At 40.4% G+C, this 25328-nt stretch overlaps 1 protein-coding gene across 4 annotated transcripts in view; it reads left to right on the top strand.

Annotated features, from left to right (window-relative positions):
• The first annotated feature begins 5359 nt into the window (after positions 1-5359).
• Positions 5360-25328, top strand: part of ptchd1 (patched domain containing 1) — a 28847-nt gene continuing 8878 nt past the window's right edge. For 2 of the 4 annotated variants that reach the window (XM_036125229.1, XM_036125226.1), the window contains exons 1-3: positions 5360-5445; positions 5546-6267; positions 15018-15738. In XM_036125229.1, coding sequence (XP_035981122.1) covers positions 5851-6267; positions 15018-15738 — 1138 coding nt within the window. In that variant the 5' untranslated portion in view covers positions 5360-5445; positions 5546-5850. Of the gene's footprint in view, positions 5446-5470; positions 5491-5545; positions 6268-15017; positions 15739-25328 lie in introns of those variants that run through there. The other 2 variants (XM_036125227.1, XM_036125228.1) reach the window with 2 other exon arrangements.

The following is a 25328-nucleotide window of genomic DNA, read 5'->3' as shown; positions in this document are numbered from 1 at the left end:
GGAGCCAGTGTAAGGACTTTAGAACTGGGGTTATGTGCTCTACTTTCTTAGTCTTAGTGAGGACGCGGGCAGCAGCGTTCTGGATCAGCTGCAGCTGTCTGATCCACTTTTTAGGCAGACCTGTGAAAACACCATTGCTGTAATCAATTCTACTAAAAATAAACACATGGATTAGTTTTTCCAGATCATTCTGAGACATCAGTCCTTTAATCCTAGAAATGTTCTTCAGGTGATAGAAAGCCGACCTTGTAACTGTCTTTAGATGCTTTTGGAGGTTCAGGTCTGAGTCCATCACTACTCCCAGATTTCGGGCCTGATCAGTGGTTACCAGCTGAAGCAGCTGAAGCTGTGTGCTAACTTCTGATCTCTCCTCTATTGGTCCAAATATTATTACTTCAGTTTTGTTTTTATTCAGTTGAAGAAAATTTTGGCACATCCATGCATTAATTTTGTCTAAGTGTTTACTCAGTGCTTGGGTTCATAGTCACCTGGTGACATGGTGATGTAGAGCTGTGTGTCGTCTTCATAGTTATGGTGACTGATGTTGTTGTTTCATGATCTGATCTGGAGGGATCATGCAGATATTAAATAGGAGAGGACCCAGGATGGACCGTTGGAGAACCCCACATGTGATTTTTGTGATCTCTGATGTAAAATTATCTACTGACACAAAAGGTCCCTGTCCTTTAAGTAGGATTTAAACCAGTTAACATTATTAAGATATCTAATATTTGAATTCCTCCACTTGAGGTAAAGACTGAACCCCAACCCATTGAGAGCAAGCCACCACTTACAACTAGATAAGAAGACAGAGCTGTCGTACAGATAAATGAAAGAAACATCAAAATTGGGTTGGGAATGTAATGGTTCAGAAAGGATGGCCAGATATCCCTCTCCACAGCCAGACTTCTCAGCTCATCGTGGAGCACTCTAAGGCACCCTAAAGCTAGTAGGCACATGTAGTCCCTCAAGCAACTTCTAGTTCTGCCACAGACTTTTGAAAAATAAAAACTCAAAGTTAAGGCCTCTAGGAGGCATCCCGATTAGAAGCCTAAACCACATCAACTGGTGCCTTTTTACTTGGAGAGCTCCTCAGATGAGCTTGTCACCCCATCTCTAAGGATGACTCTGGCCACCCGGCAGATGAAACTTATTTCAGCCACTTGCTTTTTCACTCAGCTCTTTTCTTGATCATGACAGACCAGAACAGCGATTGCATTACTGCAGATGATCCGCCCCGATCTGTTCATCCATCTCCTGGTATATCTTACCTCCGCTTGACTCAAAGAGTTTTCACAAAGAGAATTTCCACTTTCTTCTGGTTGAGAACCGTCTAAGGCCATGATTTACTTATTTTTTTTCCCTTTTTTTTTACAAGGACATGAAATCCTGATGGTGCTCCACTTGTCCTTGTCTATTACAGTATCAAGCAATTAAGTTAATTTTACCACCCCTTTATGGCAGAGTTAAGCCCAACATGAATCAAACCCATGGTATATTTACATTTAAAAATTATCATCATTCAATCAAGAAGTTTGTTCTCATGGGAAATTAGACGGGCATCTCTTTAACTATAATAAAACAATATAGAAAGTGTATAAATGTTGAAACAGGAAGCATAATTTATGTTTTTTTTCCTTTTCATTCCAAAAAACACAAGTTGAAAAGTAGTTTATGGAAAGATCTTTATTAGCTTTAGAGCAATCAAACCCTCCTTATGATTGCCGACCAGTGTTTAGCATATTTTGTATTTTTGTTGTCAACCTTCAAGTCCCTGAAATACCTACTACTTACTTTGTCTCTGAAATGTAGGCTAATTGTCTCATTTGTGGCCGAGTCCACAAAGTCTAAAAACAACAAATACCCTCAAAAGAATGCCCAACAGAGGGAACATGAAACACAACAAAAATAAAATACCTAATGTACCAGTTTGATCTTGCCCTTTGGCCATAACTAAACCCACTTCCTCATGGTGGAAGCCAGAACTGAGCGGGCAGAGGATGCTGAGGCTCTTTAAGGATAAATGTTTCCCTCTTAGTGGCTCCTATTCTGAGGCCCTGATTAAGTTCTCTCAAATCAGTGCCAGCTGACAGAACCAAACCAGCATACTGTTTCAAAAGTCAAAACAGATTTGATAAAATAAAGAGATTGATCAACATTATTCATGGTCATTATTCAGGGTCATGGCAAGAAGGCAAGGGCCTTCTTGCCATGACCCTAATCTTCAGCTTCCTCCACAGACCTTTTAGAGTCAAGCCTGGATTCTGGTTAGGCTAAGTTAATATTACTTCCTGTAAGAAGAAACTGATAAACTTAAAAGATTTCTTTAAATCTAAGTTTACTAGAAGTATAAATAATTTTGGACCTAATTGTATCTGCCCCCAATTTAACAAGTAATTTTCCTTTACTTCTACTTTCCCTCCCTTAATACTTAGTACAACAGTTTGATACAAATCTTCTTTTTTATTCAATTCAATACAATTTAATTTTATAGCGCCAATTCATGAAACATGACATCTCAGGGCACTTTCCAAAGTCAATTTCAATTAGATTATACGGTTCTCTAAAAATCTATTAGATATTTTTCTTTTACTGCAACCATCAAATTTTAACTTCTGCTGGACTGGACGGTCAAAGTAAATTTCTTGACATTATGAACTGAGTCAGCAGCACTTCCGAAGATTTGCCGAACAAGCATCACGAACGGTTACTTTGGCACTTTCAAAGATTCCAGCGTGATCAGTCAAACTAATGCGGATCATATTTCACTTTTATGGCTGAGATGTCCGGCTGAGTTGAGGTTTTCACGCCGCTCGGTGAAATTGTTCTCATTTACAAGAAGGAGGTGGAACAACTACACCCGAGCCACGTCTGCCCACCGTAGCCGGTGATGGATGGGTAAATAAATAATACAGAAGGAGGGGGAAATAGAAAAGGAAAAGATGGCCTCTTTATTAATAAATGGCCTGTGCCAAAACAGATGGATTGGGGGGATGGGAGGGGAGGGGAGGATGAAGAAGTGGGTTTGGGGAACTCTGAGAGAAGCCTCGTGATCCTTGCTTTCATCCTTACGACGCTATTTAATAATGGAGGAGAGATGGACAAGCAGGAGGTCAAAGAAATACGCAGCCCAAATATGGATCCCCAAAGCTTGTGATCCGGCAAAACCTTGAGACGCTCTCCTCTCCTTAATCTGTACCGTCCTCCATCATCTGTCCATCTTGCGTGTACATATTTATGTTTTTTAAGGGCATTTGTTCAGTTTTCAACCCCAAGAGGATTACCTCCTACTCTGACTTTATGGAGGCAGAAAGAAAGGGGAAAGTGCTATTTCTGAAGTCTCTAGTCACTTCCTTTTTTTTTCTTCTCATGTTCTGATTTCTATGAATCATTTAGCGACACTAATTATAACTTTTGTTATCCGAGATTGCCCCCGAGCCACTTATATCTCCACAGTCCTTCATTTCCAGCTCCTGCTCTTCCTTCCTCCCCTGGGAGGCATTAAATCAGTCATTCCTTCACCGCCGTCCTCGCTGGACTGCACCGGTTACGGGGATTAAGGGGCTAATTGAGCCTTAATTGAATAACAGATTAGAACATTTACATATGGCGGTTGTAAGTTTTTAATCAACCCCTTTGAGGTAGTGATTGTTGTGTGACGACGTTCCTGATAAATTAACCTTTGTCTGTTATTAGCTACGGCTCATTAAAGAACATATATGTGTGTAAATTACATTGCAGATTTGAAAGTATGAGTTTGTTCATTTAACGATCTCAATTTAATTCGTTTCAGATTTTTTGTAATCCAGACTAGTTCAAAATTATTCACAAACTCCCAGTTATCTCTGATTAAAGGCCCTTAGCAAGTAGCACCTCGACCACATGCTCTTGGTAGAGATCAACTCCTATATCTACCTATATCAACCTATATCTGGTCTCCTCTAAGCATCGAAGTTAACAATATTTTGGTAGGACTTATGCAAGTAAATAAATAAATAAAATGAACAGAAAATATATTTGTTCAGGTGTGAACGTCACCGTTGTGTTGCAATGTCTGTCAGCCACCACAAGGGGAGCTCCATCTTCAAACAATCCACTTGGATAAATCAAAATATGACCTTCCCATCTTTATTATTTTTTTTTTTTAATAGTGTCCTGTCTGGAAATGTGGCAATAAGAATTGTTGTCTTAATACCAAAATGAGCCCAACGGTTTTTACTTTCACAAGCGGAGCCATACCGCATTCGCCATAGTGCATCCGATTGATTTATACATGCAGGAAGCTTTATTATAACTAATGCAGGGAATATTTGATGTTATATGGACACTGAAATAAGAAGGTAGAAGAGAAGGAAGAAAAGGGAGAAATAGTGAAAGAGAAAGAGGAAAGGGAGAGACCTTGTCACTTAAAAAAAAAATCCATTAATTAAGGGTTGAGATTGTTTTAAAACTGATTACCAATCAACATCTTTTAATCCATCCCAAAACGAAAAGAAAATATTTTTGATTTATTTTGGTTTTGATATAGGAGGAATGGATGGACTGTGTTATTATTGGATTCAAGGCACAGCTCTTGCAAACCCTGTTTACGGTGTGTGTGTGTGTGTGTGTGTGTGTATATATATATATATATATATATATATATATATATATATATATATATATATATATATATATATATATATATATTTATTTATTTATTTATTTATAAGGGTGAACAACCAGAAAAGAGTGTGATCTCCCCCTTTCTGCAGCTTCTCTTTTTAATGCCCTGTATGAAACACCTTCACACTACAAGCAGATTGGGAGTCAGCAGGTGTGTGAGTGAGTCTGTTTTGACTTTAATGGGGGGTGGGGATGGGTGGCATCACCGTTGCCATAGTAGCGAAATGTTGCCCAAAAAAAAAAAAAAAGAAAAAAGGAAGACAGTAATTTGTCTGGTTTCCGTAGCAACAGGCAACACAATATTAAAATATGTTGCAGCTGCAGAAGAGTTGGGGAATGGAAGCGTACATATTTTACAGAGCGACGTTCATGGCTGTCGCCAGCTTTTTTTTTTTTTTTTCGAGAAATCCGACACACAACTGTTTTTTTAATTATCCCCCTGCATCAGAGACCGAAAAGCAAGAGGCGGGGCGGAGGAGCAGCAAAGAAAGCCGATCAAGATCAGTTCTGGTTTAAAGGGCGTTAATTAGAGGTGTCTGGCTGCTCGGGGGGGCTGGATGTGCCACGATGAAGGGGGAATTAACGACAACATGCCTTCTTCTGCTGCGGAGGGAAGCCAGCTCGGGCTGATCTGGACAACAGCTCATGCAGCCGGCGTCCCTTCATTGCGCGCACTGCATCACTCACCTAGCCGCACATTCCCCCAACTCGACCACCCCTCAGACTGCGTGGTGACTTGATGTTGCAGGGTGGAGCATCTTATCTGAAGTGATCTGCAAGGTTGGTCCTCGCTGCTCTGTTCGGGGATCAGCAAAGACCTCCCAAGTGCGTGCAACTGTTTGTTTGGTTAGTTTTTCTTTTCTTTTTTTTTTTTTTGCAGGTCTTTTGAAAAAGTCTGATCATGACGACTCATTGAGATTTTTCTGTTGCGCACAGAGCCACACACGCAGCTTGCACAAGGCTTTGGGGGGTAGTGGTCGTAACATGTAAACGAGCGCATCAGTTTGTTTGGGCTTTTTTTCTCCAGCGGATGCGAGAACTCCGGGGAAAGAGGAGCCGCGGGGAGCGGAGCGGACTCGGATTCTCCCCGGCTGGTGACCTCCTGCTCCGGGGGAAACGTTCTCTCTACGCCAGGCGTCTCCTCTCCGCAGTCACGGTGTCCACCGATGCGTCCGGCCGCCCCTGATGCTCGGCGGCGCTACGGAGCTTTCCGGCCGGTGGGAGAGGCTCGATCCGCGGCCGCGCGCCGCTAGGATGCTGCGCCAGGTGTTGCACGCGGGACTGAGGACGTCGTTCCACGCGCTGGGCCGGTTCGTGGCCGGTCACGCGGTGTTCTTCGCGTCGGCGCCCGTGCTGCTGTCCATCCTGCTGGGAGCCAGCTTCAGCCGCTACCGCGTGGAGGGGGACGTGGAGAGCCTGCTGGCACCCAAGCACAGCCTGGCCAAGATCGAAGGCAACCTGGTGGAGAGCCTGTTCCCCGTCAACCGCTCCAAGCACGCGCTCTACTCGGACCTGCAGACACCTGGACGCTACGGGCGCGTGATCGTCACCGCGCGCCGGGGGAGCGTGCTGGACCCGCTTCACCTGGACACCATTCTACAGGTAGTTGAAGCGCACGCAGCGGGCTCCCGCTTTTCTCATTTTAAAACACACTAACGAAGACTTTTTAAGGAAACACAACACGATGTGTCCTCAAATAACCCGACAGGGAAATGTAACCGACACGTTGAAATGTTGAGGAGTAATGCCAAAATATGACGATGGAATGAAAAAGAAAAAACAACATATATGGGTTTTAAGGCGTCCAGTCAATCTCTACATGGAAACAAATTGCATTCTACTATTTTATTATTTTTTTTGCCAAAAGAGTTGAAGGACAATATTTCTGAGTCAATACAGAAGGATGTGTTTAATGGCAAAACTACATTTTTATTCTTATATTATGATCTGCAAAATGCAGCTGTAGGGATATTGTCACTGTTAATAATATTAATACATTTCTACAGTGATCTTGGTTTAACCCTGGAAAAACAGAAACAGGAAGGAAGAGGATGCATGGATGGATATTTGAATAAAAGGGGGATGGAAATTTAGATGGTTGTATGGATGTTTGGAATGAAAGGATGAACAACTGACAAATAGGCAAATTAAGGAATGGATGCATAGATGTATGAATGGCTTGGTGCACAAATAGATGTTTCCTCAGACAGAAAGATGGAGTGGTTGGAAGGATGAATAGTCAGATGGATAATGGTTAAACAGATAGACCATTCAAAGGATAAACATGGATGGATAGAAGGCCTGATAGAACTTTTTAGAAAAAGTGCCTGAGAAAACACTGCAAATACTAATATTTCCCATACTCTGGTTTCCTTTTTCATTCCTTTGTGGATTTCCAAAGATCAAAATCAAAATCCTATCCCATTTGTTCCTGGCTGTGTAGGAACTTGCATGCCGACTGTATCCAAAGGTCAGTATAATAAGTTCTCTTAAGTTCAGAGGTGGTTCAGCCACTTGGCAGACTTTTCTCATGCTGATCCCACCCTTCCTTTCTCAAATCCTTGCATCGTTTCATCCTCACTACCCCTCCTAACTACCAATGTCATAAACTCAGATTGAGTCAGCTATCAACAAATGACATCTTACAAGAATACATTACCTCATGGTGGGCATACACTGTACGATATTTTCAATCTTTGTACTCAGATACAGCTCAAACTGTACGACGAAACCGCAGGGTGTAAAAGTTCACAGCTCTCCATATCTGTTCTTACAGTGTGCGGCACTCTGATGCAACCTGACTGCTCACACTGTACGTCCAAAAACCACATGTCGGACTCAGCGCCGTAGAGAGATGGCGCTTGTCGGAGTCGTCTAACCAGAAGCCAAACGTCAACAGTAGAAGAAGAAAAAGACAGAAGTGTCGATGCTCACTGTAAAATATGAGGCTCACTAGAACGAAACGCGCTGCCTTGGCAATTCTACCAGTTGCTCCTCCGTAGTTTGACTCCATATCACACGTACCGCCGTCATGCTTCTCTCCACTCCTATGTTTTCGTCTGACTAGAAGAAGAAGAAGAATTCCATTGTTTGCACATGTGCAGTGCACGAGGTTGGAGGAAATCGTCTTGTAGACGCTCATAGCTCTGCTCGAACAGCAGGAGGCGCTCACGGTCACCTCATGAGGGCCAACTGAATTTCCGACATGTTTGATTTTCATCCGACCATCTGACTTTTAAACAGGAGGTGGTCGTGAGAGGCTAATCACCCCTCGTTACCCCCTATATACTACACAACACAGGACGCACAATGCAGCTGAGACTCGTCCGGATCCAAAAAATTCTCACACGGCTGAAGAATCGGCCCAAAAAGGGCAAAAACTCGCACAGTGTATGCCCGGCTTTACTAAGGTTATAAAACCTGTAATATGGCAATTTAATAACCGTCCCTCTAAGATCTTCCCCTTTAACGTTTTACAAGATTGGAGTATACAGACAGAGGAATCTTTGGCCAGTCCTATTTAAACATCAGATGGTCCAGAGTATTCTTTTATGCTGTGTTCTCGTCAGCTTGCCCCACAGGTTTGCTACAGGGTTTAAGTTAGTTGGCCCCGGATCCTTACCCTGCTAAAAGACCCAGTGATGACTTTCAGTGTTCTGACAGGGGTCTGGACATTAATGGGAGTTTAAAGAGTTGATGATGGCATGAACTCAGACGCTGTCCCTAGCCAAGCGTCTTTGCAAAAGTAATCAGCCTTTGCTTAACGACAAACCCTCCACCAGCGTTTGCTGCTAAAATACTGCATCTTAGTCTGATCGAATTCACAGGTCCGGTTAAAGTGTCAGACATGTTTAGGAAATGGCATAATTTCTCTTCCTGTTGATAGGGCAGAAAATACCTTTTTGTTTTCTTTCTGGTATCAAACCCAACTAATCTAGTTAGGATTTAGAAAGTCTCTAAGAGCTGCTTCAGAGACTTGGTGATACCAAGCTATAATTCTCCAACAGTTAGCTTTGTTTTTATGTTTTTGAACCAGAAATGACATGTTTTCCTGTGTTTCCCATTTTGATGAGTGGCTCAGTTTGACGAGTGCAACCTTACCTGCACTCACACTTGGACGACTGTGGCTTGATGAGTTGAGTAGTTGTCTGGCAATCAGAAGGTTGTGGGTTTGATTCCATCTTCCCCTTGCCACATGTCAATGTGCCCCTGAGCAAGGCACTTAACCTCAAGTTGCCAACCAAGCTACGTCTTGGTGTATAAATGTGTGCGCGTTAGTGAGAGCGATTGGGTGAATATGGCTATAGTGTACAGAGCTTTGGGTGGTCAACATGACTGGAAAAGCGCTATATAAGTTCAGTCCATTTACCATTTACTTGGACCCCAAGGAAAAAGTAAGCCACTAATTACAGATGAAATGTAATTAGTGGCTATATCTCCCCTTACCTTCCTTTGTTTTTTTTCCCAAACTGGAGCCCTCACTGAGACAGACTTCCCATCCTGAGTCTCCTCATCCTTGCCCCTAAGGAGCCTCAACCTTTTTTATCTATCCATGTCTACCTTCTTAACTCCCATAAAACCAGCAGTTTAATATGAAGGAATCTTTGTTTGTGCAATGTTGATTGAGTTTGGATGGGAGAAATTGATGGATGGATGGACTATCCATCCATCCATCCATTTTCTTACTCACTTTATCCCTCACGGGGTTGCGAGGGGTGCTGGTGCCTGTCGCCAACATTTCAATGGGCGAGAGGCGGGGTACTCCCTGGACAGGTCGCCAGTCTGTTGCAAGATTTGCAGACTAATAATCTCCAAAAAAAACCCCACAAAAAAAACATTTTTTGTGTGTTTTTTGTAGGTTTCGAGATGTATATTACTGATGTTCTTTATACCCCCAAAAAATGAATGATGTAACCCATTTTACAAGCTGCAAGAACGTGTTGTTTGTACGCAGGGGATTCCTGCAATGCTGTCAAGATACAGTGTGTTAGGGCAATGCTTCTTTTATGGTTAACAAGCTGTGAGAAACAAACAGAGTGCTGCATAAAGCAGGGAGCTCCAAAGAGAGAAATCCGCTGTTACATAATCTGTTGATGGCTGCACGGTCTGAAATTGTTCTCCTCTGTGCCTCCGGTCGCTTGCCATTAAAAGCCTTTTAATGTTTCCTTGAGAAGGGAGCTGAACCTGTTGCATGTGGCAGCCTGGATCAATAGAGAGAGATGTCAGCGTTAGTGAAGGAGAACTTAAACTGCTTTCTGCCAGGATTAAAAGTTGTGACTCATGCCCATTCAAAGAATTCATTGTTTTTTTCGACATGAATCAGCCAGAAGATACTCCTGTTTATTTCAAGCTAGTAAAACTTCATGGTTTCAGTTTGTTTTTTCCTCTCTGCTGATTAATTGAAGCTATGACCTAAAGGAGACTTATCATGCTTTTCAGTTCACATTGACATCATTCAGTTGTAGTCTATATAAAGCGGAAATGCGATGCTTTGGTCTGAATTCATTGTGAATTTACTCCAATGTTCCCACTGTTCTGTGGTGTGTCTGAGAGCAACTCTCTTAATATGGAGTGAATTCTGTTGCATTATTTTTGCAAGCAAAGAACACGTTTTGTAAAAGAAATTTAAAGAAAAATCAAAACAATCCAGGACTAAAACTTAGAAATTCTTACTAAAAAAGAAGTTTTGAGAGTATCTTTGCTTTACTTTACTTTGCTGTTTTTGCAGATTTTAGTTTTCAAAAGCAATTTTATCACTTTTTTTATTAAAAAACTGTTTAATTTTTTTTCAGATTGCGTTTTACGAATTGCATTCTTCTTAAATTGCGTTTTACAGATCACATTCTCTTCACTTCTGGAGGCGGGCTTTCCTCTGGAGTGAGGAGCAAAGATGCATTTCTATTGGTCTGCTTGGACGTTAGTGACAACATTTTTATTGGTCAATGTGTGCGTCAAAACTGAGAAGTGAAGAGAACGTGATCCGTATAACTCAATCTGAAAAAGAGAAATTTGAAAAAATATACTTGAAAATATAAATTCTGTGATTTTTTTTTTTGTTGAAAAAATTAAATTTTAAAAATAAATTCTGAATTTTTATTAAAAAAAAAATAAAATCTGAGAAAACAAATTTACTCTCAAAACATGTTCTTTGTTTGCAACAATAATGGAACAAAATTCACTCCATAGTTTTGGCGCTGTCTCTTTAAATCTAAAAGTGGCGCGTCACACCCTACCCCCCTCCAGGTCACTTTCCACTCCACTCAGTTTAGCGATTTTTGTGGTGTGATAGACATGTAATGAGGAACCAAAAATATTTCCTTATCTACTTGTGGCTTCAGCATCCTTCAGCTTGGGCTACTAAATTGCTCTGAGAAATAAAAATGGCGGATTCACGAGACTGCTAAGCCAGATGTCCATGACCTTGTTTAACAGCTATGCAGCAAATACAGTGATGTAATTGTTCAAAAAACAAAACAGAGAACAGAGAAAACTGAACGGCTTGAAAACAATATAAAGATATCTGTGCAGCACTTGGACAGACTGCATTCAGATTTTCTGCATTCCTCGAGACTCCAAGTACACAACAAAATGTATTTAAGGGGTAAAAAAGTGGATTTTACATGATATGTCCCCTTTAAAGGAGGCTAACAGTTTTGTATATTACAGGGCATCTAATTATCTAATTATTAATGCACTTAGCCCAACATACAACAAAGGCTTTCTTTGAGATTAGATGAGGACTGAGATGGCCACAGAAGATGTTTTTTCTGAAACATGTCTATGTGGATATGGCTGTACATTTTTAGACCATATATATATATATATATATATATATATATATATATATATAATTTCCTGGTATTTCACAATGCATGGTGCCATGGTCCCCAAGACATTTAGAAGCCAGACAGGCCAACAAGTTCACAGATACTTGACAGATAGGCATAGACATAGGGTGCTTTTCACATATTCTTCATTATTTTATACCTGATGGATCTAAGATACTTGATGCTGAAAAGCACAATCTTAGTTTCATCTGAAACATGGAGTTCAATTCAATTAAATTTTATTTATATAGCACCACTTCACAACACATGTCATCTTAAGGCACTTTCCAAAGTCAAATTCAATCAAATCATCCAGGTTGGTCAGAAAGTTTCCTCTCTAAGAAAATCCAGTAGATTGCATCAAGACAGAGCAGAGACACAAAAAGCACAAAAGCTCACATTGATCCAGTAATTCCTTCTATGTTATATGGTAATGGACGCTTTATACATGAGAAGGAGATTTTTAAATTCTATTCCATACTTTAACTGGAGTTCTAGTTAAAGTCTCAGTAGGATATAGGAAACTCAAAGTTTTTACGTTTGTGATGGTAGGACAGGGTAGACCTTTTCCTTGCATGGTTCCCAATCAACCAGTTGACATGTACAGGGGTTGGACAATGAAACTGAAACACCTCTCATTTTAGTGTGGGAGGTTTCATGGCTAAATTGGACCAGCCTGGTGGCCAATCTTCATTAATTGCACATTGAACCAATAAGAGCAGAGTGTGAAGGTTCAATCAGCAGGGTAAGAGCACAGTTTTGCTCAAAATATTGCAATGCACACAACATTATGGGTGACATACCAGAGTTCAAAAGAGGACAAATTGTTGGTGCATCTGTGACCAAGACAGCAAGTCTTTGTGATGTATTAAGTAATGTCAGCATACCACCAAGAAGGACGAACCATATCCAACAGGATTAACTGTGGACGCAAGAAGAAGCTGTCTGAAAGGGATGTTTGGGTGCTAACCCGGATTGTATCCAAAAAACATAAAACCATGGCTCCCCAAATCACGGCAGAATTAAATGTGCACCTCAACTCTCCTGTTTCCACCAAAACTGTCCGTCGGGAGCTCCACAGGGTCAATATCCACGGCCGGGCTGCTATAGCCAAACCTTTGGTCACTCGTGCCAATGCTAAACGTCGGTTTCAATGGTGCAAGGAGCGCAAATCTTGGGCTGTGGACAATTTGAAACATGTATTGCTCTCTGATGAGTCCACCTTTACTGTTTTCCCCACATCTGGGAGAGTTACGGTGTGGAGAAGCCCCAAAGAAGCGTACCACCCAGACTGTTCTTGTCTGGGTGGTACTTGTACTAGATGGGCGTGTCACTGCCAAGGACTACCGAACCATTCTGGAGGACCATGTGCATCCAATGGTTCAAACATTGTATTCTGAAGGAGGTGCTGTGTATCAGGATGACAATGCACCAATACACACAGCTAGACTGGTGAAAGATTGGTTTGATGAACATGAAAGTGAAGTTGAACATCTCCCATGGCCTGCACAGTCACCAAATCTAAATATTATTGAGGCACTTTGGGGTGTTTTGGAGGAGCGAGTCAGGAAACATTTTTCTCCACCAGCATCGCGTCGTGACCTGGCCACTATCCTGCAAGGAGAATGGCTTAAAATCCCTCTGACCACTGTGCAGGACTTGTATATGTCATTCCCAAGACGAATTGACGCTGTATTGGCCGCAAAAGGAGGCCCTACGCCATACTAATACATTATTGTGGTCTAAAACCAGGTGTTTCAGTTTCATTGTCCAACCCCTGTAGATGGTGTCTGATGTTTGTCCTGAAGACTCGTAGAAACAAAGAGGAATCTCTTTGCTGCAGTTGTATAACAGTGAGCCTTGGATTTGTTTTACCCCCCCCCAGCTGTGACAAACTGGTCATGTTTGTCACAGCTCCCCTTTGTTTAAAGTAACTCTGCACTGATCAGCGTTTTCATGGCTGAACTTTATTTCTGTTTTTTCTTTGAACTCTCAATTGCTGACAAATCTTTAACAGCTGAACGAGAGAAAAACATATTTTTTGGATTCTTTGAAAGAGGTGGTAGTTTTGAGTGCAAGAATGTCCCCATTTATGCATTAAAACCTACGTCTCAAACCTTCGTTGGATCTTTGCCAAACTGCAACCACTTGCTGTTAGTTGATAGGTATGCATATTAAGCAAAAACTGGTGACAGTTCTTTATCTTAATGTAATTCACAAGTAGAACTCGGACCTGAGATTCACAGATTAGAGCTGATCAAGGGAAAACTGCACCAATTCCAAATCTGTGGTACATTGTTAGTTTAAACCTTTTACTTATTACTTTGAATGTAGAAAAGGGGTACATTTATGCGAGCCATTTCCTGACTCGTGAATACCAACACATGCCTCTGCCTCTCCGTAACATCCAGTCTTCCTTGTCTTTCCCACTTTGATGAGTGGCTAAGAGAAATGGGCCTCTGTCTCACATCATATTTAAACCTGAAAGAAGTCAGGAAGTTACAGATTAACAATTAAATTCTCAGGGACATTGTAATCGCCTTAAAAACGTAAAGCATACAAAACTGCTTTTTCCATTTATCTTATATGGATTTTAAGTAGTCCCAGTAATTGTAGCGTTGCTAATATTTGTGAATATAATATTGAATATTTTTTTATTCAGGCAGTTTTTCCTTTCTGAATAAATTACAAAATATCCCAGTGTGAGATTTGCTGCTGCAATAAAAGGTGAACTTTTTGAGTGCTATTTACAAGTAGATTATTGTTATATACTGACAGTAAGGAATTTATAACTGAATACAGTTCACAAACTTTTCTTTATTACTGCATATTAGTTATTGGCAATTCTAAGAACTCCTGTTATTTCTATTTCTTTTCTTTTCTTTATTTGCACTCAAAACACAGATCTGAAAGTTGAGCACTGTGCGTGGAGTCTTCCCATAGCCCGTACCATTCCCACAAACACCTGCAGTGTCTTGGAGTTATTTAAAGCAGCAGCTTCCAAGAGACTAAATCCTGTTCCTGTCTAAGGCAGCAGAATGCACCGATCTTGCTTTATGGATTAAACACTTTGGATCTTCAGGGAAGTGTTGTATGGGGACTTTACAGAACCCTTGCCTCATTATGGGTCAGGCTAAAACGCGCATTATAAACTGAAGACCCAATACAAACGCTTTGTTAAGAGACATTGCAGCAGAAAGGCAGTATTTCTTTAAGGTTGATGCAGCACTCTGAGGTGGTAGTCAGCTCGCTGTGCCGGAGACAGGCATCAGGGCCGTTGCTTAGTAACCAGTATGCTGGCATTGTTGTCATCTAGCCATAGAAACCGAGTGGGACTCTGAGATGTGCTATTGTTACCCCGTTTGGTGAGGTGTCCGCACACTCCCCCACACATCTCTGAAACACAACCCTGAAACAGAAAGTTAGCGAACGAGACACACACAGCTGAAACTCTTTTTGCCCCTGTATCAGTTCAGCCAATGAAATCAGCTCTCTGTTTATTTTATTTATTTATTTTTGTCACAGCTCCACAGGCGGATCTACCAGATGCAGGTGACGGTCCCGGCTATGACAGTGGGCTCCGGCAGCTTCAACTACTCCTTCTCCTACCTCTGTCTCCCCGATGACAGGAACATCTGCATTGTCGATGACATTATCCGGGCCATGGAGGAGATCCAGTCAGCCCGGACGTTGAACCGAAGCGTCCCCGTTCTGCGTTACCCCATCACCCAGCTGGCGGACGGGAGGCAAGCATACATTGGCCACCAGTTGGGCGGGGTGCAGGGTTGGGGCCCCGGTGGTGCGGTGCGGGTTCAGGGCACTGGGGTCAAAGGAGAAGGCGTCCGCTCGGCAAAAGCCGTTCAGCTCACGTACTACCTCCATTCGCGGAGCGGGCTAATGGACCGGGTGGCGGGTCAGTGGGAAAAAGCCTTCTGTGCCGAGCTCAAGCTCTTTGGATCGCTACACCCAAAGCTGGGGCTTTATCCCTCCACGTCGTCCTCCCTAAGGACAGACTTCCAGTTCTCCTCTGTGCTGGCACGTCGCCCCCTGCTGGCAAGTTTGGGAGTGTGCGGGGTGCTGGCCATCCTCTGCTGTTCCATGCGAGACTGCGTGAGGTCCAAACCCTGGTTGGGAATGTTGGCTCTGCTGTCGGTCACTCTGTCAGGCCTCACCGCTGCTGGAATACTGAACCTGACCGGAGCGACCTACAACTCCACATACCTGGGAATCCCTTTCGTCATGCTCGGTAGGTTTGAACGCTTATATACGTCTCTGTACAAGTTAAAGTGGCTGACATACGTAGTTACATGCTGCGCCATCAGTGACAGCAACAGCAGATTAAAAAAGAAAAGGGGAAAATGGTTACAGTGGAAGACAGCAAAGCCAGTGCATTTTTTATTAATTTGCTTTAGTATTTATTTGTGTTTAATGAGCATTTTATGTGATAGACCAACAGAAAGTAGTGTAGAATTGTGAGGAAAATAATACATGGTTTTATAATTGTATTCCCCATAAATTTAACATTCAGATCCATTTTTTGTCTGATATTCCTCAACAAAATCCAGTGTGCATCCACTTACTTTGACCTAACCTAATTAATAAATAAAGTGCACTTATGTGTCATTTTTAATGGCCTCTGAAAATTAATGAACAAAAAAAGCTAACTTAACCGACTGACTGCCAGCACCACCAAAACATAAATTACCTAACTAGGAAATGAAGCCCAAGGATGTTTATGCATATATCATGGCTTATCAGACCATTAAAACACTGAGATGATACAACCACTAAATAGAAGAAAACAACACAGTACAGTTAGGTTTATTGATAAATTAAATACCAAGGAACAAAATCAAAGACATTAAACTTTAAAAAAAAATCCTCAGTGAAATGCAAGAAGTTACTTAAACTAAAGAAAATTAAATTCCAATTTGTACAGAAAATGGACAAACAACTGCAGGTCCCAGAGAGTGACCAACTTTCCTGGAGTGCGGTCATGGGTTTGGTCATCACATAGAGCAAGGGACACAGCAGACGTGTCATGGAGAAAGTTACAAACAAGAACACGGCACTGATCAGATGCAACCCTACAAAGACAACTGACTGTCCAGGCAACGATGTGCTCCGTCTTCTCTAACCCCCAGTAAGTCGGGGCAGATGAGCGTTCACACTGAGCCTGGTTCTGGTTCTGCTGGAGGTTTTCCTCCCTGTTAAAGGGGAGTTTTTCTCTGCACTGTCGCTTCATGCATGCTCAGTATGAGGGATTGCTGCAAAGCCATCAACAATGCAGACGACTGTCCACTGTGGCTCTACGATCTTTCAGGAGGAGTGAATGCTTTTTGACCAACATGTATGATTTGATTGAATTTGACTTTGTAAAGTGCCTTGGGATGATATGTGTCTTGAATTGGCGCTATATAAGTAAAATTGAATTAAATTGAATAGTTTTACTTGTACAAATAGCCAAGGGTCTCATGGTAACTCTGGAGGAGCCACAGAGATCCACAGCTCAGGTGGTAGAATCCGATTAGAGAACAACAAGTAGTTCTACTCTACAAATCTGGTTTTTAGTGAAAGTGAAACAATTAAATCTTTAACAATTCAAGTTTGCCACAAACTATCCAGGGGAAACAGCAAATGTGGAAGAATGTATGCTGGTCAGCTTAGACTAAAATTAGGTATTTGGTCTACATGCTAAATATTACTAACATTTCATTTGTCTCTGAACACACCATCCCCACCATTAAACATGGTGGTGGCAGTGTCATACTGTAGGAATGCTGTTCTTTAGCAAGGACAGTAAAGCTGTTTAGAGTTGATTTGAAGATGGATGGAGCAAAACACTGGACAGTCCTGGAAGAAAACAGGTTAGAGCCACCAGGATGACAACCCTTAACATGCAGCCACAGCTACAAGAAATGGTTGGAAGAAGCATATTCCCACATTCAATTGAGAATCTATAGTAAGACTTATAAATGGGTATTTACTATCTGATTGAATTTTAACTATTTCACCAAGAAGAAAGGGCAAAAATTATAGTTCTTGATGTGCAAATCTGGTAGAAACATACCCCAAAAGACCTGCATTTGTTTCTGGGTTGTTCACCTAACCCTCGACTCAGGGGGAGGAATGCAAATGCTAACCTTTTATATTTTGTAAAACAACACGTTATCCTTTCACTTTCTAAGGGCTCCTTTGCGTTGCTTTATCACATAAAATCCCAGTAAAACACATTGAAGTCTGTGTTTGCGACGCAACAAAATGTTAACACATTTAAGGGGTATTACTACTCTTGCCAAGCACATTAATGCTCGGCCTGCATTCCTCTTCCAGAAGTTGCCAGGATTTATTTTGCAGAGTCCTGTGGCTGAAAGCCATCTCAAAGTAGACAGATCATCAAAATGATTGACAAGCTGTAGGACCGGAACTCACTGAGGGGGTGGAGGATGAAACGAATGACACATTTTCTTACTTGAGGCAAATTCAGAACTAAAGCAAAGGTAGCAAAACGCGGAGTTCTAGTGTTGCAGCTGTTTAACGCAAATTTTGGAACACAGTCAGTCAATGCACGGACGTTTTGCAGATTAATTTTAATGATTAAACCACCATTACGTTGCTACTACATGCATGAAGACACTGGTTACACTCAGAGATCGACTGGTCATAGCTGGCTGTTTTTGTGCTTGACTTGCTGAATTTTCCTGCTTTGTTGTTTAAAAATATAACATTTTTGGTTAATTCAGCGGTCTCCCGCTGAGTAAACGGCATATTTAATTCTACACTAACTGATCCAGTCGTCTGCATGCTGAGCTGCAGCTTGTTTACCATCAAACAGGGATGACTCACATCGTTTATTGACAGATATAACGAACAGAGTGTCAGTCAAACCTCAAATGAAGCAAAATGAAACATGAATGGATGAACATGATGTACTGCACACTGATAATAGATGATTTAATTGCTGATCTTTTTTTCTGAAGCACTAATTTACCTTAACATTCATTATGTCTAAGCATAAAATGTCTTTGAAAATTATAATTTTGAATCTAGGTTACTCTCCCCCCGTTATTTTTTTATATTTGAAAATAGAATAATTATCAATGGTTTAATGGTTTTTCTAAACAACAATCAGGAAAAGGCTTTGAAGAACCACCTCTTGTGGTAATTACAGTTCCCAGTCTGATTGTTCTTCTGTGTGTTTAAAAGCTAAATTCAGAGCCTAACCCAGTTGATGGAGCTCCTCAGCCTATCTGTAAAGCACCCCCCCCCCCCCCCCCCACCACCACCACCACCATCAGAGCCAGTGACTTAAACAGCACACATATTGTCATGTTTTAAACTCCAGCACAGAAATAAGAGAATTACTGCTAAAACTGAACATCTATTTGTTCATACAACCCAGTGTTAGAACTGTAGCTTGGTTTGCTGCTCCAGGCCTAGGTGGTAGAAAAAACAGCTATTTAAAACAGCAATAAACTTTTTTTTTTTTTTATAAATATAGCTCATGGTATCATTTATGAGGTTCTTATTGCTTAGAGGAGCGGGAAAAATAACACTCTTTTCATCTTGTTTATGAAATACAAGCTTCTATTTTCTACTCATAGTCTACCATAAATAGATGGGATTATATGACTCCAGTAAATTAAATGTACTTTAGTAGGTCACAAAGAGTAATTTGTATTTGATCGTTGGGCATACTTTTTACTTATCAACGTGCCAAACAGCAATGAGAACCAAAATAAATGGGAATTGACTGTAATACAAAGCAAATGATATACAGCTAAATTAAATTACTCATAGGCCTAAGACTTCCGCAAATTTATGATAATTTATCTTCATATTTAATAAAAATAATAAACTACAGCGGAAACCAATTTCACATGCTATACTTTCATTACAAGGGTTGGTTAAAAATGCTTTGTTTACAGGTACAAAACGGAAGTAGGAAGGGGCAAAATGGCAAGACATTGGTATGAAATGGGCATCGAAATTCCCACAGTATCTTCATTGTTATATACAAGCAGCACAGCTAGCTGCTGGAGAGGTTCCAGCTTTAAACTCCCTTAAAATATTTTTTCTAAAATTTTGGGGTTGTTTGCGAATGACTGTTTGTTTGAAGGAGGACATAGAAGAGGAAAGAAGTAAAAATAACCTGGGTTAAACAAAATCCCCACTAGTTATCGTTTACATAGTGGCTAGTTTTAGCAATATAACACATCTAACGGCTACAACTGTTGCCCACTCCTCCTTAAGAAAAGTAGCTGTTGGCTGTCCTAAAAGATGCTAGCAGTCGCTAAATAATCCCATAATTTAAATTGCAGATTTGATAATCTGCATGTATTGGACATTGAAGTGGGGTTAAATGATGTTGTGGTTGTAACAATTGGTGATTTAAAAACATCTTAAAAATGTTTACAGCTACAAATTAACTTTTTTCTCTGATCTTTGTCTGATCTTTTAGCTTTTATTGCTTTTTTTCCTTACATCTGGATGATTTTCAACATTATGATCCATTTAGGAAACTATAACAACAGTAAAACACAGTTTTACATTTTTTTTCTTCATTCAATCTACATGAACAAAATCAGAGATAATACAAAAGCAGGGATTTTTTTCCCATTCTTCGATTTATTAGACAAGGAATATTTGGCCTGAGCGTAAAGGGAACCAGCCAGTGTCAGCTTTATGTATCTTTGCTTTATTAGCTGTCTGGTGGAAGGAGCGGTTTTTACTGGAGCAGAAAGGGATTGCTTTATAAGAGTGGGGCCACCTGTGAGTGTATTGGCACAAGGGTGCAGGCAATGGCAGGATCAGCTGTTGGATGAGTATTGTTACACCCCACCATTTTTTTCTTCCTAGCATTTTGGAACAAAGATAAAACCTGCATGCACTTTCAGGTGGGGGCGTATTAGGCTGGTCATTCATATTTTTGTAACTTGCCAAGCAGAAAGACCTGCAGGGTCTGAAAGGACAGAACTCAAATGAAAACTTATTAAATATAGTCACAAAGTCAGTAAGTTGACAACAATTGTTGCTAAAGGGAGATGTAGAAACAGCGCAGTCCATTAGTCATTGCCTTGTTTATTGCTTTGACAAAGACACAAAGGACAAAAATAGAAATCAAATGGCTAAAACAGAATAATTTGTTGTTTATGCACATGCTAGTGGGCGACCTGCAGCACAGCTAACTGCCAGAGGAAGTTAAGATGTATACTTAAGATGTTAAGATGTATAGGACAAAAAAAGAAGAAAAACAGCACATCTTTACAGGATTTCTATTGTTGTTCCACATACGCGTTAACACTAGTAGGCTACTACAGCACAGCAGAGTGGATTCAAATAGTAACAAAGGTTACTTCCATGTAAGTTGCTTCCCAAGTTATGGAATTGCTTTTATTAGTATTTTTGCTTAAGGAAAGACATTGAAGAAGGGAAAAATTTAAATAATGAGGTAAAAATTTGTTGGTCCTTGTTAATAATGAGCTAACGCTAACACCACATTACAGCTAGCAGGTGAAAGTAGAAAAGTTGCAGTTTTGAACTCACACAAAGAAATTGCTTCAAGTTTTATGGGATTGTTTATTATTTAGCAGTTTCTTAAAGGGGAATGTAGAGAAATGCAAAAAACAAATGAATAAATAAATAAGATCGCTAAAACAGAAGCGTCACTTGTTGCAGTTTATGTACAAGCTAGTGTTAGCATTGCAGCATAGTTACAAGTTTTAAAAGTAGCACTTCTAAACACCACTGAGCCATAAATTCAGAAGTTATAGGATTTTTTTCATCAAGAATCAAGACTCTTTATTGCCATTATGTGTTATCCTAATGAAACTCTGGTGAGACACCGGCTCAGAATGCACACAGATTAGACATAACACGCAGACACAACAAGACATATTGTTTTTTCAACAAATGAATTGCTTGCACCAGCTACACTTCTTGGGAAGCTTAAAGCATGCAAATAGTCCTTAGCATCTGATAAGATTCATGTTTGGGCCAAAAAGATGATAATAAAGTTATCATTATCAAGCAAATGCAAGCAAATGTAGTTGTGCATTTGCTTGAGTAAATCAGACGCACCCTCTGTCATCTGAAAAACGAATGGAGACGGTAAAATACTGTGCAATTAATTTAAATCTTCAAGTTACAGAGCTATGTAATATACATGGAGGTCCAAGTGAACTCTACCTGAGAAACTGAAGTGTGCAACTAGGCAAATTATCGCAAGTCATACGAGTTTGAAGTGTTGGCTGCCAAGCAAACCCCACTGTCACTGTAATTTTAGTGGAGCGCAGGTAGCGGACGTGAACATAAGGCTCTCATGCATTGAGTTTTATTAAGGTATATTAAGGCTTTAAAAGCCTTAATATACCTTACATACCATGTATATTAAGTCTTTAAAAGCCTTAATATACATGCTATATGATCACTGATGCACTTTGTGCCATATTCAATTGCTCTAACAGAATTTATAGGCTTTAACAGTGGTGGAAAAAACACGATTACAAGGCACCGGCGAGTTCACCCAAAGATGGAAAGAAGAAATGCGTTTGTAAAACTGTTCACTCTTCACAATTTCCTGACAAAAAATAAAGATCCAGGCAGATGTAAGTAATTGACTAAAACTGCAGGTTTTTTTGCACACATTTCTTTAATCTAATCTTCATCTTTATCTGGGCTATAATCGAATCTTAAAACCAAGGAGCCTGTCAGGCTCAGGGCAGCTGCCCTGTAGGTGATAGCTGACAGAGTAGAGAGTCAGAAGAATCAATCTGACAGAAATTTTATTTTGTCCACTTTTTAAATAATTCAAATGGGTCCAGAGAAAAGTTAATAAATGTAGTAGATGAACGTTCCGTGTCTAAATTATCGGCACCGTACACCATAATATCGCATCACTCGTTTTAATGTGGCCAAAGCAACACTTCATTCAGGGTAGTTGGGTTTTAGCGGATTACAGAAATAAAATAGGGTTTACAGTAATACATCATATTGCTTTAAAAACTATGACAATATATTTCTCTTTATCATCGCAGTAAGGTGCGCAGTACAAAATAATTTTATGGTTTGATGGTACAGGTGTCAGCACATATCGCCGTGCCCTAGAGAATCTCGAGATTGTCGACCCGTACGGCGCTTCAGAGGTGCTTTGGATCATGAAGTGAACTCAGAACCTGCTTCCAACCCCTTCACCCCTCACTGAAGAACATACCTGTCTCTCCCTCACCTCAGTGTCGATCTCTGGCCCCTCATCTCTTAACTCACTCTTTGTCGGTCCTAGAGCGACACGCACCTCCAGCCAAATCAGCGCTTTAATCACCTAACTAAGCTCAACTTTAGTGTCCCAGCTTCAGACAGAGACAGTGTCCCTGCAGAGGACACGCGGTGTCATTTGACAGCCAGTGACTCGGAGACAATCGTAGTTCTCTTCATTGCTTTCCGCGATCTTTGAATGTTGTTTGGTAGCCAAAAAACGGAACTTACCCACAATGCATTGCGCAGGGCAAAATCTGCAACTCGCTTATAGACATCAGCATGTGAGAGGGAGCGTAAATAGTTAATCAAAAACATGTGGAACCCGTCGTATGTCAGTGACATGTAACAGACGATGAACTGGGCAGGTGGTTTACTGATCCTCAGCTGGGGGCGACAGCCTTCACAGCTTTGGGGAAAAGCTGCTTTTAACTCTATTAGTTTTTGATTGAATGTTTCTGAACAGTTTACACAATGGAAGTGGGACAAGCAGTGCATCCCAGGTTGGGTGGGATCTGTGGCTATACGTCTGGCTCTTCTCTGGACTTGTGCAGCATAAACCGTGGCTAGATGTTTTTTTTTATGATCCTTTCATTATTATTTGTTTGTGGCAATCAAATAAGCCAATTATTGTATTGAGTGTGCTCAATTGTTTTATGTTGCTAAGGAGGTGCCTTGAAACAGATATTCATATAGAAAGTATTAATATATTTATTTCAGACACACAAGTATTAAATAAATGACAGTATATGTCCATGTAACATAAACCAGTCTGAAAGGGGTGTATTGGCAATAAGCTTATAATGCCCACCCTCCAAAACCAATTTACATTGGTCTAGAAAGAAAAAGATCAAAGAAAAAATATGGCTAAATTTTATAATACATACCAAAATATGATTTTAGGAAAATAATTATTCTACAATAATAACATTTTGAAAAACAGGTAATGCACCCAATATCTTACTGCTCTTAATTGCATTCACATGATTCATAATTTTTAATCACATTATTCTTAAATATGTTTTTAAAGCTTATTAACATTGTACAGTTTTTTAGCTCCTGATCTAGTTTGTTCCGTACATCAACCCCAACAAAAGAAATACAACGTTGTTTTAAATTTGTTCTTGCTTTTGGTTTTCTGAACATTTTATACCCTCTAAGATCATAAGCACCGTCCCTGATCAAAAACAGACCCTGAATGTGTACTGGCAACAAATTATTCTTCACTTTGTACATGAATTGAGCAGTTTTAAAGTCAACCAAATCTTTAAATTTTAAATTAAGAAAAAGTTGGTTTGTATGCTCTCTATAATCGGCTTTATTTACAATTCGAATAGCTTTCTTTTGAATTATGAATAAAGGGTTTAAATTAGTTTTATAGGTGTTTCCCCACACTTCAATACAGTACATCAGGTAAGGCAAAACAATACATATAATGTTTTTTGATTTAAAAGGTCTATTTTCTATTGTTACCCCAAGAAATTTTACACTTAGTTCCTACTAATATATTTGTTGAAAATGCATGTTGTAATTGCCTGCAGTCCTCTGTTAAAATGCTGTCCGTGTGTTTTTGTGTCCACTTGAAGCAGCTAAATACCAACGTCTCTGCTGTCCTGTCCTTGGGTTCCTCGAAACACGAATTTATCACTTCTGTATCGTTCTGATGTTCACGCCACAGATCTTTGTCGCGCACGCTCTCCCTTGCCACCACGTTAAAGTGTCAGTACAATGTGGCTCTGCTAAGGTGTTAAGTGTTTTGCCATCGTGAACTCGCTGGAGGAAGAAGGGTGTCCGTGTGTCACTAGTGACTCATGGAAGCCATGGCAACCAATGTGTGAGAAAAAAAAAAGCAATAAAAACCATCTGTTCCCCATTTACAATATGAATATTTATGTGCATGCATGAATGCAAGACTGGGCATGAATGAATTTGTGCACGAATATAGGAAGTATGAAAACTAAAAATTAAATGTTCTGATTTATTAAGATTTATTTTAAATTTACATTTAAAATTTAAGTTTGATTTGAATTGTGTCAGCATCTTTGAAACTGTACGTTTAAACTTTATCCTGATTAAATTTTGCTGCAGCTTCACTTCTCAACAGTGGTTGTTGAAGTTGTGAAGTTGCTTTAAGCAGAACTGAGGTGTGACTCATTGAGACCTAGCTTTTTAAACCTCATGGTGCAACTTTATAATTGGTGTAAAACAGTATAAATCAGTATGTTGGGATGGGGTTGGGGGGCGCAGTTTGCTGAGCAAGACCCCTCATCCCAGATTGCTCCCCGGGCGCCACACAGCGGCAGCCCACTGCTCCCCAAGGGTGATGGGTTAAATGCAGAGAACAAATTTCATTGGAATGTACGTTGCAATGACAGTAAAGAAGATGATTATGTTTATTTTGCACTCTCCTTTCTCAGGAAATGCACATTTGTGTAAATGAAGCCTCAAATCATTGCACAAAAGTAGCTTATTACCTCTATTTATTTGTGATTCATGAAGATCAACTAATCCATGTAACAAGGCTAATATCACTCACAAAGGGACTGATATCAAAGCCCTCGGACTCTGACACAAACTTTTTAT

Source organism: Fundulus heteroclitus, chromosome 21 (assembly GCF_011125445.2).
Source record: "Fundulus heteroclitus isolate FHET01 chromosome 21, MU-UCD_Fhet_4.1, whole genome shotgun sequence".
Classification (NCBI taxonomy): Eukaryota; Metazoa; Chordata; class Actinopteri; order Cyprinodontiformes; family Fundulidae; genus Fundulus; species Fundulus heteroclitus.
The sequence above is the reverse complement of the archived record's forward strand: the minus strand, read 5'-3'. Positions and strand labels throughout refer to the sequence as shown.